The following is a 13,334-nucleotide window of genomic DNA, read 5'->3' as shown; positions in this document are numbered from 1 at the left end:
TAAGATCGATGGTAGACACAAAATTCCAAACCTTCTTTTATTAATGAAAGTAGCAGTCCCTCTTTATCACTTTTAACCCTTAGTTTTAGGGAATTTCAGCATTCCTATTCTACTGGGTGAGGATTCCCAGTGTGATGCAGTAGATAAAGTGATGGACTAGGACTTTGGAGGCCGGAGTTCGAATCTCCACTCAACCATGGAAACTCACTTGGGGGGGGGGAAGTGGAGCTGGTAAAGTCACTTCTTAAATATCTCACTTACCTTGAAATCCCTACAGTGGACCCTCGATTTACAGACGGCTCGACTTACAGACTTTTCGAGTTACAGACTTCTCTGGCTGCAAAATTTAGATTTGACTTGCAGCCAGAGAATCGACTTACAGACCAGAAAAAAACCAAAATGGAATAAAAATAGAATAAAAACCACTGGTTATGGGATTAATCGGTTTTCAGTGCATTGTAGGTCAATGGAGATTCAACTTACAGACTTTTCGACTTGCAGCCACCATTCCAATACGGATTAATTCCTTAAGTAGAGGGTCCACTGTATTAGGATTGCTATAAATCAGTTCCTACTTGACAGACACACCAAATAACCATTCTGTTGGACTGTGGCTCAGGTTAGCTGTTTCATGTCAGGTGGTGAAGACAACGGACGTTACACCATGTGACATTTCTGTCTCGGCATCGGAGCTTTCAGAGTGGGAATTCAGGAGAGACATTCACATCCTCCATATGTTTCTGATTGGTGTGTGTGTGTGTGTGTGTGTGTGTGCGTGCGTGCGTGCGTGCGTGCGTGCGTGCGTGCGTGCGTGCGTGCGTGCGTGCGTGCGTGCGTGCGTGTGTGTGTGTGTGTGTGTGTGTGTGTGTGATGTGACACAGAAAACCTGAGTCCTCCTTCTGAGACTTAGGGTTTTACCGTCCCTCCCCGCCAATCCGAAACAATTCTGTTTCGAACTAAGGCCACATGGGGAGATGTGTGTACAACATGTCTGTGCTTTGTTTGTAGAACTAGCTGCCTCAACAGCAACTGTAAAGCAGCAAACCAGACTCCTCACCTCCATCTGAGAGAGAAAATCCTGGAAAATGGCCAAGAACTGCAGGACTTAACATCAAAGAGCAGCTTTCTTGGACAAAAAACAAAAACAAAAAAACAAAAAACGAACCCATCTTGCCATGTATTTTTGGACTTTTAAGTTCTTCACAAGGGTACAATCCTGATGAAGTGGTGTTTAATCCACAAAAGTTCGGTTTAGTGTGTGATGATTTTTTTAAAGTGTTCTATAGAGGTAGAGTTTCCTTATTCCTCCATTAAGACAGAGAAGTCCTGGGTTCCCTCCAGCACCATTAAAACCATTGCCCATTTGGAAAAAGAAACTGTCTTTGCGGGGGGTCCCGTATGTCTCTGGATCAAAAGACTTCTCTGAGCTCTTGGGAATGGCCAGAAGGGAACGCCGCTTGTTACTAAAATTGGAACTCGTCTCTCATTGCCTGGTGGGAAAACAACAAGTGAGCCCAAAGGTAACGTAACCTGCCTTTTGAAACCACTCTGTTTTACTGAATATATTGCTGATTCCTGCAGATTTTGATGACATTCCCACGCTCTCGGTTGCATTGCCTGACTTCGGTCTGTGCCAGGGTTGTGTGTCAGGAGACCCCCTTTTGCAATCATTTCGTATCGCTCAGTTTCCATGTCCGCCGACCCTGTGCAATTGTTTATGCCTGAAAACTATTTTGCAGCCCTCTGGGCCACTGGAAGAATCCCGCCAAGTAAAGCCCTCAAGGAAAGCCTCTTCTTAGCTAAGAAATGTGATGGCATCTCTCTTGTGCAGTTCAAAAGGCAGGAAATCAACCAACCAACCGCTGTTCTGGGTCTTGGGAACTCTCTTGCAACAGTGGAACATGGGTTTCCATGGAATGGCATCATGTGAAAATTGTCAAGAGTGAAAGCTGTATCTCTGTGTCTCCTGGCAAGTCCTTTGCCAACCACCCTCCCCCCTTTCTAGTCAAATAATCCAATCTGACGAAGTCCTCCATTTTGCCTTTTTTCTTCCCCCACAAAAAGATTGTTTTCCTTCACAACATCCCAGCGAGGTGGGCTATGATGCTTGGATCGTGTCTTGCTCACAACACTTAGTACCATCAGATTTTTTTTTAACCGTCTTTCATTCTTTCTTTGTTTCAGAGCATTGCACCATTTAAAATTATGGATGCTTATGAAATATAGGCAAAACTAAAACACATTAAAATGTTAATATAATTAGACTATTTTTGATCAGAAGTGAGTGACTTCAATGGTATTATCTCGGCCACTTGCTAGATCTTCTTTTGTACGCGTGGTGGGGCATAAATTGCCTGCATGTAAGTGCTGCATTGATGAATTTTCTCTACATTTGTCCTGTATCCAAGCAGTCCCATTTCACTTGATCATTCTTTGACCTACCTACTTACTTACTTACTTACTTACTTACTTACTTACTTACTTACTTACTTACTTACTTACTTACTTACTTACTTACTTACTTACTTACTTACTTACTTACTTACTTACTTACTTACTTACTTACTTACTTAAATGGTCAAATTCATGTTGGTCGCTTCAATGACACTGTCCAGCCATCTCACTACTCTACTACTTCACTTCAAAGCCTATTAAGGGACTTCAAGATGGTCCAACCAGAGTCTTGTCCTGATGGGAGACCCTCTTCAGCCTTCCCCCATTCGGCAAAGTGTGCAGTTTTTGTTCTCTGTTGGTTCAGCCTAGCCTCTTTTAACGTTTAAAGTTTGAGAGGGGTGCAGGAAACTTTCCCTCAGTTTTAGCTGTCATCTAAAGGGTTTGGTGTCCACGAAGTGGATGGGTTTGATGCCGTATTATCTTCTTTGGTTCATTACTCACTAGCGCCTCTTGACCAACGACTGGAGGAGCAATGCCAAATAAAGAGACCTTTTCGGGGGGGGGGGGCAGGTTTCAGGCAGCCAGTAATAATCCGGTATGGTCCGTTAAGAGCGACATCTACTCGTTTGGCATGTTTTCTGCCAGACACCTTAAAATGGAGCTGCTTTCCTCTGTGGCTTTATTTCTGTGTCACAAAAAGTTTTCCCTGCAACATTTCAGGGTGTCCAGTTGTGATACTTCACACGCGGTGTCAGACCAGTTTTAAACTGGGACAACCAGGCAGTGTAGTGAGATTTACGGCCTTGTTTATCTATTGACCTCACCACCTTTATAAAAATACTGATTTATATTCCATCTTGGTTCTATTGCGTTGCCATAAAATTTTGTTGGATATGCTTGCACAGACAAACGTGGCCCACCTCTTTTAAACAAAATTGCCAGCCGCTTGTCATCTGTTTTCATTGGCAGGCCTCCAGCTTTCAATTTAAAATATAAATTACTTGGGTCAGTGGAGAAAGAGATTGTATGGGTGTGAGGTTTTATTTATTTTGACTTTCGCTTTCAGAGTGATCCTATTAAATCGTGCCTTAATTGCCTTCATACGGCTGAAATTAGTGTCGTTTTTGATCGCTGTAAAGATTAAACGCTTTCCTCTTTTGAGTGAGTGTGTGGCTTCTGCATTCTTTGAATGGGCACTCCAACCTTGTTCTCCAGGGAGAAAGGTTAAGTGTTTCACAGCAAAAGGAAAAAATCAAATCAACATTCTTCATTTGTTGATGGGAGCAAAATAAAGGGCTGCTGGCCCCCCCTTTTCCAATGTTGTTTTCCCCTGAAACGTATTATGTAATTTTCTCTGCCACTTATGAAATATTCAGCAGGCCTGTATTTTCAATATTCATCTTAACAATTGGCAGAGAACAATTGTGAATGTTTTATTTGAGTATCTGTAAAAGCTAGCCTTTCTAGGGAGGCAATTGGAGAGCATCGTTTGTTAAACAACATGCAGCTCTCACTCAGGAGTCTCAAATGTTGTGAATTCCCTCAGGGGGGCCATGCCTTCTCTCAACTGACCCTTCTATGCACATAAATTTTTCTTTTATTTTAGCACCCATGTTTTAGGAATTGTGAATTAAGCCGTCTAGTACCCAGAGACATCTGGAAATTAAAACATATTCTACAGATAATTAATAGGAATAAAGGTGAGGGGAGCCCATTAAACAGAAAAATCAAAGGGATCAGAAGTTGAATATGGAACTCTAGAAGCCAGCCTTACTGGTATTTCACCACAGGAAGTGACCTTATCTGGCAGGTAATGGTAATTTTTCAAATTCTTGTTTTCATCATAGCAATTCATTTATAGCCACATCCTCCAAGAAGAATCAAAATAAAGCAGAGAGCTGTGTGAGAGACATATCAACAGACCATTTCCGTTTGTTTTTGCAGGTCTTTGTAAAATCAGTGCATCTTAAGCACTCTTCCAAAGCAAACCATACCAAAACACTGTACATTTGCTTAGACATCTTTAAATCTCAAGAGACTATGGTAACATGCTCTGTATGGAGGACTTGGAACAGCATCTAGTGTGGATGAGAAGGCCAATTCGAGAGTGACCATCCCTTCCACACTAAAGACAAATACAGTCGGTCCCCTGTCCAGCTCCCTGACTTTGCTGCTTCCGAGACTGCCTCTTTGCCTCAGCCTGCTGGACAAGAGTCTCTTCAAATTGGGAGAGGTCATGCTGCACCGGCTGCCTCCAGGCTGAACGCTCCGAGGTCAAGGTTTCCCATCTGTTGAGATCCATTCCTAAGGCCTTCAGATCCTGCTTGCAGATCTCCTTGTATCGCAGCTGTGGTCTCACTGTACATAAGGACAAGATTATCTTGAAAGATATAGTGTTGCTTGGAACATTCATTACAGTATATTCCTTCTGGGACTGTAGCTAAAGTCTGAGAGAACATAGTAGCATGTCTCCTGGTATTTTCACCCTATGAGCCGTGCCTCTGGTTGGCCTTAAATCAAGTTGAATTATTTGTCCAGCTAGCTCAGAACAGCCTGTGCCCTGTCTGGCAGCAACTCTCTAGGGCACTGGGGTGCAAAATGTGTCCTGAGAGCCAGATAAATCCAGCTGTGCCACCATATCCTTCCAAGGCAAGCATCTGCCAAAACATAACCCCCCCAAACATTTTATTTTTAAAAATTCCAAACACCCCCTTACCTCTTCTCTGGGACACATTTCAATGGTTTTTAGGCCAAAGGCTGCTTTTTTTCAAAGCCAAGAGGAATTTCCAACCCTTTCAGATGTTGATTAAAAGTCCAAAACCAGCTTAAAGAAACTGGGGAAGAAACAGGACCAAATCACTCCCAGTGTTTGAGTAGCATATGAACAAGCCCAGATTATCAACAAAAAAACAAAAAACCCAACAATCCTGGCTTTAGGGCTTGTAGAGAGGCTGTTCTAGGCTTTGTTTCCCCCTTTAAAAAATAATAATTACCAGTTGTAGCAAGGATGAGCAGCTGTGTACCCCCAGATGTTTTTGATGCCAAGTTTAAGACTCTCATCCTGGGCTATTTTGGGTGGGTCTGCTGGGAGCTACTGGCTGAAAACATCTGGAAGGCAACACACAGTTGCTCAACCCTAAATGAATGGCAGTTCTCTGGTTTATAAAGTATTAGATACACCTGTGCTCTGATTTATAGAATAAGAACAAACTTTTTACTAATTGCTTTAAACAGTCCACTGAGTCCCCCCAAAATTTTCAAGCAGTTGGAAGGTGGGGGAAAAAAAAAGTCTGAGAATCATTTCTGTTGGAACATTACTATGTTAAGGGTGCAAATGCTGGACGGTGCAAAATTATTCATTTGAAATATGGTGCTAGATGGAGCTCTGTGCATACCCTGGGCCACCAGGAAGATGAACAAGTGGGTCCTAAACCAAATCAAGTCTGAACTTGCTTTAGAAGCAAAAATGTCAAAGCTGAGACTTTCATACTTTGACACCTCATTGGAAAGCAGGAGTTGCTGGAAAAGGCAATATTGCTAGGAAATGCTGAAGGCAGCAGGAATAGAGGAAGGGCAGATATGAGGTGGATTGACTCCATAAAGGAACAACAGCCTTGGGTTTACAAGAGCTGAACAGAGATGATGAGGACAGAACATTTTGCAGGTCTTCTCCTTCACAAGGTCACCATAGATCGTAGGCAACTTGACAGCAAAAGGTCTTCTTATATACAACATGCGTTGAAAAAGAAGTTATCCATCTGTATTCATGAGATCATTCCTAGTTTTCTTTCCACCAGTGGAAACTTTTGTTTGTGTGTACATGCGTGTGTGTGCATGCTATTGCACATTCAGACCTTTTTTTAAAAGACGTGTGTTATCATTGCTTAGTTGTGATAAATAGTGGTTATGATGCAGAAGTAAGATTGGCTCAATTTAAACTGCGAAGGTGGCACAGCTGATTTACTGCGAGTGTCAGAGCCGGGAAATATAACTATTTTGAGGCTACAGCTTCCACAATTTCAGGTTCACAGGGTCAAAGATTTTGAAACTTTCTCAAAAGCAGAGAATGTGCCACCATCTGCTACGTTCCTCAGGCCTGCCTTTTTTCTCTGAGCTGAATTGTAATCTCCATGTTATCTGGGAAGAAAATGGATTCTTCTAGGAATAGTAAATCGCTGCAATCCATCTCTGCTTCCATGCAAATTGTTAGAGGGCAGTTTGGTCTTGAACAGGCAATTAAGGGCCATTACCCTTACAAAAGAGTTGTGCCTCATTTGTTGATCCAGCTGCCTGATGTTTTGGACTCTCCTTGATTGGCGATGCTAGCTTTTGAAACCATCGTGATGAGCACTTGTGAGCCCCAATTGACCAATACACCTCTGTAGTCAATAACCACGTTGGCTGCAGGACAGCGAGGATTATAATTCCATGCTATTCCATGTTATTGGAGAGAATGGTGGGTCAGTGGATTGGCATTTGCTATTTCACAAGGGTTTGTTTGCATCACTGATTGGTCAAAGAATATTGATTGTTTTCTGTGACATGGGAAGCTGCCATGTGTGCAGTTGGAATGAGTGTGTGTGCTTCTGGACACAGACAAAAAATATCTAGTGCTGCTAATCGTAAAGCATTGTGCAGGTATTCACAGTGGCACTCTTCCAAGTTATTGCTTCCTAAATAGATGCCAGAAGCAGCAATAGGAAAATATAGTAGGATTACATGTCAACGTTGTCATTGTCTAGACCTTCTGTAGAATTCCATTTGTGAGAAGGGCCAATTGTACATCTCTCTCTCTCGCTCTGTTGGACTACAACTCCCATAATCCTCTAAACAGCATGGTCATGGCTTCTATGGGATTCCGGAAATTCTAGACTAAAACAAAAACTTCTTGAGGCTCTCAAACTATCCAGCAAGTTTCATTTTGAAGCTTCCTTAGGGTCCTAGCCAGAGACTATTATATGCTGATTTAGGTCTTGTTTCCATTGTGCTGTTGCTTCTCTGGGAGTTCTTCTGCCACTAGAGCAGTGGTCCTCAACCTTGGGCCTCCAGATGTTCTTGGACTACAACTCCCAGAAGCCTTCACCACCACCTCTACTGGCCAGGATTTCTGGGAGATGAAGTCCAAGAACATCTGGAGGCCCAAGGTTGGGGGCCACTGCATTAGAGTATTCTTTTCCACTCCCCTCTGGTTTGGCTGGATCACATAATTCCTGTTTATTAGCAGCACACTTCAGCCTTGGCATAAAGGATGAAATTCCCCACTTTACTTCCCGACAGGGTCTGGCCTCGATGATCCATAGGGTCCCTTCCAGCTCTGCAGTTCTAAGACGACGACGATAGTGATGATTAAATATTTGCTTTCCTCATCCTCCCAGGCAATGACTCTTGTCCATGCCAGTGAGCGGTTATCAATAAAGTTTGTGGATTGGTGAAAGAGACGCTTCATGGAAAAGCATTGCTTTTGCACAGAATTGGTCATAGTCATGCAAAATTGCAAAATTTATGAAATTGCATGAATCGCTCTAAACAAGGCTTTCTGCTACCTTACTTAAGAATTAAAAGCACCAAATGGGTTGCTTTCTTCTTTTGTAGCAATCACCCAGTCCTTCTGTGCTTGCTTTGTTTGTGTGTGTCTGCTTTGATTTCCAAAGGGAAAGAATATTAAAGACATTTTAGAAAACTGTTTAAAACCCCTAGTTTTCTTATTTTGTCAAGACAGGGTAAACAAATAAGAATAAAAAATTTAGTGAATATTTTTCACTTCTCCTTTTCAATGTGTGGAGTATAATCAGACAAGAAAATCTGCTTATGCCAGCATCTTATCCTCTCACTGTTCATATTTATGTCTGTTTCAAAAATATGTGTTGATATGTTGACACATGCATGTTCTTCCGAGTAGAGCTTGGAAATAATATGTTAAAATAAACTCATTTGCTGCAATTTATTACCATTGTCGTGAACAATTTCAAAAAATATTATTCTAACTGTTAAACTGCAAAGCTACATTAAAAAAAAGAAGGTAGTTATCAATGCCTACCATTGTTTTAATTAATTACTCAACATTTTTAGTGAGTTAATTTTTTTCTAATTGAACAAACTACTCAGAGAATTAATTTTGTGAAACAATCCTAGTGAGTCAACATTAATGAATGGAATAGTTTCAGCAATGCAATGTTAATATGTTAGCGTGAACACTAATATTCAAGCTGCTTCTTCTGGTTTAAGTTCTCTCCAAAGCCCCTAGAAATGGCTTCTTAGATGTACGCATGTAAATGCACGCCCCTTAATTCAAGATGCTAGTGTATCGTATCCTGATTCATTCCCTTGTAATTTCTATCCAAACAGGTAGATCCTGTGTTTGAGGGAAAAAGCGCATTGGAGCAGTGAAAACGACAGAGAAACATTCTCCGAAACAACGCAATCTCCATGGAGAAGAGGATTCTAGACAGAACAGTAACATGGCAGTTTCACGAGAGCATCTCTGTATTCCTTTGTGGAACAGCAGACAAAAACAGAGCAGCCACAGACTGAGAGCCGCCAACCTTCAGAAGGTAATGTGTTGACTAGACAACTTTTAGTTCTTCTTGGTATGAACAGGTTGTGCTCTAAAGAGGCTATGCATGGATAAGGCAAGTTGAGTCCATTACAGTGCCCACAAACAACACTAGCAAGTCTAGAAACAGACCCCGTTTGCCATTTCCAAAAGGGCAGAGAAATCAGGTTGAATAAATATACTGGACATGATGAATGTGGCAAATGTTTCTCCTGGACAAGGACCAGTTCTTATGTTTACAACAACATAGTTGTTACTCGTCTGTGGTTTTAACTCCATGCCACTTTGGTGGACTGAGAAGATGGGGGCCACCTCTAGGATTTGTGCAAAATACACTTGCCCGTTGACCACGGGTTGGCACATCTTATCCTTGGGCCAGAGCACAAAACAGTAGCAAAATGGTGCTGTCCTTCTGTGTGGAAAGATGGGAAGGGGATCTTTCTAGAGCTGCAAGGATCCAGCAGAACATTTGGTGAGCCCTGAAATGACCTGCTGCTTTTTTTTGGGGGGGGGAGTCTGAGACGTGGGACAGTAGGGATGAGTTGACCCTTGTGCTCAGCTGGCCTGGCCTGCTTGTACATACATTTGTGCTGGGTCTTGAGTTCAGTGTAATGTCAAGAGACTTCCCCATCTCCTGAACCCCTTCCAGAACATATAACCAGAACAATTTTTTTGCTGGCTACCTAGGCAAGCCAAGGCAAGGCAACAACAATAAAACCTCCACATTCAACAGGGAAATAAACAGCCCAATTCTGATCTGATGTTTAAATTACCACCTCTGTTTGATAAATGTATCTGATATATGCTGTTGAAGTTCAACCTGCAAAGCAAAGTAATACAACATATCTTGTATTAATCAATGTGTTGTATATTACTTTATTTTGCAAAGGTGTGGCTTCCATTGACTGAAAAGTCAAGAGGGTGATATTAGATATACTTTAAAAGCAAATGTCATCCACAATTCAACTCATGTAAATGTCTGTAGGTTGCTCACTGCACCACAGTGTTCATGTACATGCCTGTGCTCAAATGGAAATCAGAATGTATCCATTAGCCCTCCACCTCAGAAACGGAATATCTAAAGAGCCACTAAATCAGGGATGAGAAATGTATGACCCTCTAAATGTCATTGGACTTCAGTGCCCATGATCCTTCCCCACCGGAAGTAGCTATGCCATTGCTGATGCAATATACAAGATGCAATTCGAGCGTCCCCTGGAGGAATACATGACAAACTAGAAAGGAAGATGGAGAATTCTTACATCCCATCGATCCACTCGATGCAGAGTGAAATCAGTGGAATTTCAGGAACACTTTATACTCGCTGGCCAGGAAGCAACAGACCTGTGGCAAATGGCTTCTTGGGATTCTCCATCATAATTGTGGGAACAAAAATGTTGTGTTTGGTGATCTCTCTGGGCAGGAGGAAAGAGATTCTCCTAACCTTTTATTAGGGGTGGGGTTCACCATTAGCGGGAACAGTAGCACCGTGTTCCTCTTCCCCTCGCCTCCAAGGTTGGTTAGTCTAGCTGCCATTTTTCATCCTTTGCAAAGCCTCAGATCTTGCATTGCGCCATAACCACCAGGAATGGTGGCCGGCGCACGTACAAAAGGTGAAAGACAACCAAGGGAAAACTCTGTGCAGTGGCCTTCTCATTCCCCAGGTAGAGGAGAGAAAAAAGAAAAGAAAAGAAAATTCATTAATTATTTTATGAAAAATGTTTTATCTTGAGTTGAACAGAAGGGACGTGGTGGCGCTGCGGGCTAAACCGCAGAAGCCTGTGCTGCAGGGTCAGAAGACCAAGCAGTTGCAAGATCGAATCCACGCGACGGAGTGAGCACCCGTCACTTGTCCCAGCTCCCGCCAACCTAGCGGTTCGAAAGCATGCAAATGCAAGTAGATAAATAGGGACCACCTCGGTGGGAAGGTAACAGCATTCCGTGTCTAAGTCGCACTGGCCATGTGACCACCGGAGATTGTCTTCAGACAAAACGCTGGCTCTATGGCTTGGAAACGGGGATGAGCACCGCCCCCTAGAGTCGAACACGACTGGACAAAAAAATTGTCAAGGGAAACCTTTACCTTTACCTTGAGTTGAACAGAATTTTTTCAGCAATCGTAGTGAAGAAGCCATTTGTGCAGTGATTCCTAGCATCAGTCCGTCCTAAGAATAAGGCAGTGCTGGTATAGGATGTGGCTACATTGTTGGTCCCTTTTGTGTAATAAACTCTGACCATAATTGAAGACCAGCCGATCATGTTAGGATAGAGCAACAACCATGTTTATGTTACATAAGAACTATCCCCAGTATCCTACTGAAAGCAAGGCAATGGGACTACAATTACCTTTAACTGAAGTATACCTAGAGGGTGTAAATGCTTCCTGCTCTTTTAGATGATTATCAAAGCCATTAAATTAATATTACCGATAATCCAAGAAATTCAGCATTTTTTGTTTGTGAGTATTGCTGTATTTCTTTTTTTTTTCTATTGCCAACATTGTCTGTCAAATATCAATCTGTAAGTTGTAACATGATTAAAATCTGGAAAATGAAAATATATAATCATAATCATAACTCTGTGCAAAGTTTACATTACCATTAATAGAAATCTTACAAGGTCAGGAAGTTTAAGAAATGCTCAAATCAATGATCAGTTAAATAACGAGACAATCCGGTCAGTACATAAAATAAAAAAAATAAAAAAAAACAAGTCTTTAGAAACCCACAAAGCCAGTTTTAACCAAGCTTGGAAATCTACAGAAACTAAACTGCTGTCAAACTTGCTAAGAACTTTGTTTTAAGAAAAACACAATGTCAGGTAGAATTAAGAAATATATTGAGAACAAAAGGATGAATCACATTAAGTGGGTAATGGATTTCCCAATGGCAGAAATTGTTGAGTAAAAACTAGTCTCTCACCCTCAGAAGGTTCACCTGGCCCATTATCCATATTGTACAGGCGAGACTCTTATGGGAAACATATCCTAAGAGTATAGAGATATATGTCCTTTAGAAGAATGGGTCCTTCAGGCATGATTTGAAATGAAAGTATCCCTTTTTGCAGCTTGTTGTGGGTCAGGTGTGTGACTTGTGTTGTTGCTATCTAACATTCGTTCTTTGAGAAAAAAAGAAATCCATTTAAAGTACTAATATATATATATGTATATATATAAATATGGAGTCTTAATCTATCATATGTACCATTGAATATCAATCCATTATCAGATTGCAAAGCCTACTTCAAAATACTCTTCAGTACCCTTTCTCTCTCTTTTTTATAAAGAAGCAATAAAACTGTACATTAAAAGGTACGAACTTATTCGTGAGCTACAAAAGTAGGTTCTCCCTTGCTAATAATTCCTGAAATGTAAACAAAGAGGTTCAAGTATAAAAGTGAGTGGCTTGTGACTTGGCAAAACGTTTTTGGCACCTGATGTCATGGGTTCAACATCTTTTAAGGGTCTGTCTCATTGACGTTCAACAAGCCAGCGTTGCAATGCGTGAGTACTTCGCTACCATATGTCACTAGTGAAACTAAGTTCCCTTGTTGACAATGGAAGCAAGGGGTTTCTGTGAAATTCTTGAGCATCCTTCATGCTGCTGTTAAGAGGTAGCTGCCCATTAAGCAGTGTCAGGGGTATGTTACAGTAAGTGTGGTGATTACTGCTTATGGCAGCTAACGGCAAGGTTGCCGACTGGAGATCGTACTCATAGCCTCTGCAGTAATGTCTCGTTTGCACCGAATCTGGTTGTTGATAATCACCCAGATCTGCCTGAGATGCAATCAAAGTGGCTGAGGTATCTGTCACAGCAATGGAAGGCACCGTTTGAAGATCCCCAAAAAGACCCTGTTCGGCAGAATCTAAGACTTGACGCCGAGATAACACCTCTTTCTTCTTGGCAGGCATTTCATAGAGCAACCGCTTCCAAAACTTAGAATTCAGTTTGCTGCTTCTTGGTCCATTCCATTTGACGACTGAGAAGAGTTTAACGGTGTGCTTTAAAGAGTCTACCTCTTGGTAATTAATCTTGCCTCTTAATTCTGGGCACTCAATGAAAATCACTTTGATTTCTCCACTGACGAGTATGTTATGGAGTCTGTTTTCCATCTCAAAAATACTCCACCCTCTCCTGAGTACATAGTCTGGTGTTAGGACGATAATGAGTCTTCGGCTTTGTTCTACGCATCTTGTGAGATCTTCAAGGTATGCTGTAAATTGTAAGAAAAGACAATAAAACAGAGAAATAGATACATAGCACATTCAAAAAGCTGGACTTCCAATTATATTAGGAAAAATAATTCCCACTTCCTCTTCGGCCATCTCCACAATGGCTGAGATCCAGTAGTACATTGCAACTAGAGTGTGCCAGCTCCTCTGTAAATT

The 13,334-nt window shown here is 41.6% G+C and overlaps 1 protein-coding gene across 2 annotated transcripts in view; it reads right to left on the bottom strand.

The window, feature by feature from the left end:
• Window positions 1-11,277: 11,277 nt before the first annotated feature.
• Window positions 11,278-13,334, bottom strand: part of IL1RAPL2 (interleukin 1 receptor accessory protein like 2) — a 528,601-nt gene continuing 526,544 nt past the window's right edge. The window contains exon 11 of one of the 2 annotated variants that reach the window (XM_020811816.3): window positions 11,278-13,159. In XM_020811816.3, coding sequence (XP_020667475.3) covers window positions 12,462-13,159 — 698 coding nt within the window. In that variant the 3' untranslated portion in view covers window positions 11,278-12,461. The remainder of the gene's footprint in view (window positions 13,160-13,334) is intronic. The other variant, XM_072981155.2, reaches the window with a different exon arrangement.

Source organism: Pogona vitticeps, chromosome 11 (assembly GCF_051106095.1).
Source record: "Pogona vitticeps strain Pit_001003342236 chromosome 11, PviZW2.1, whole genome shotgun sequence".
Taxonomy (NCBI): domain Eukaryota; kingdom Metazoa; phylum Chordata; class Lepidosauria; order Squamata; family Agamidae; genus Pogona; species Pogona vitticeps.
Note: the sequence above shows the minus strand (reverse complement) of the source record. Positions and strands in the feature narration are given on the sequence as shown.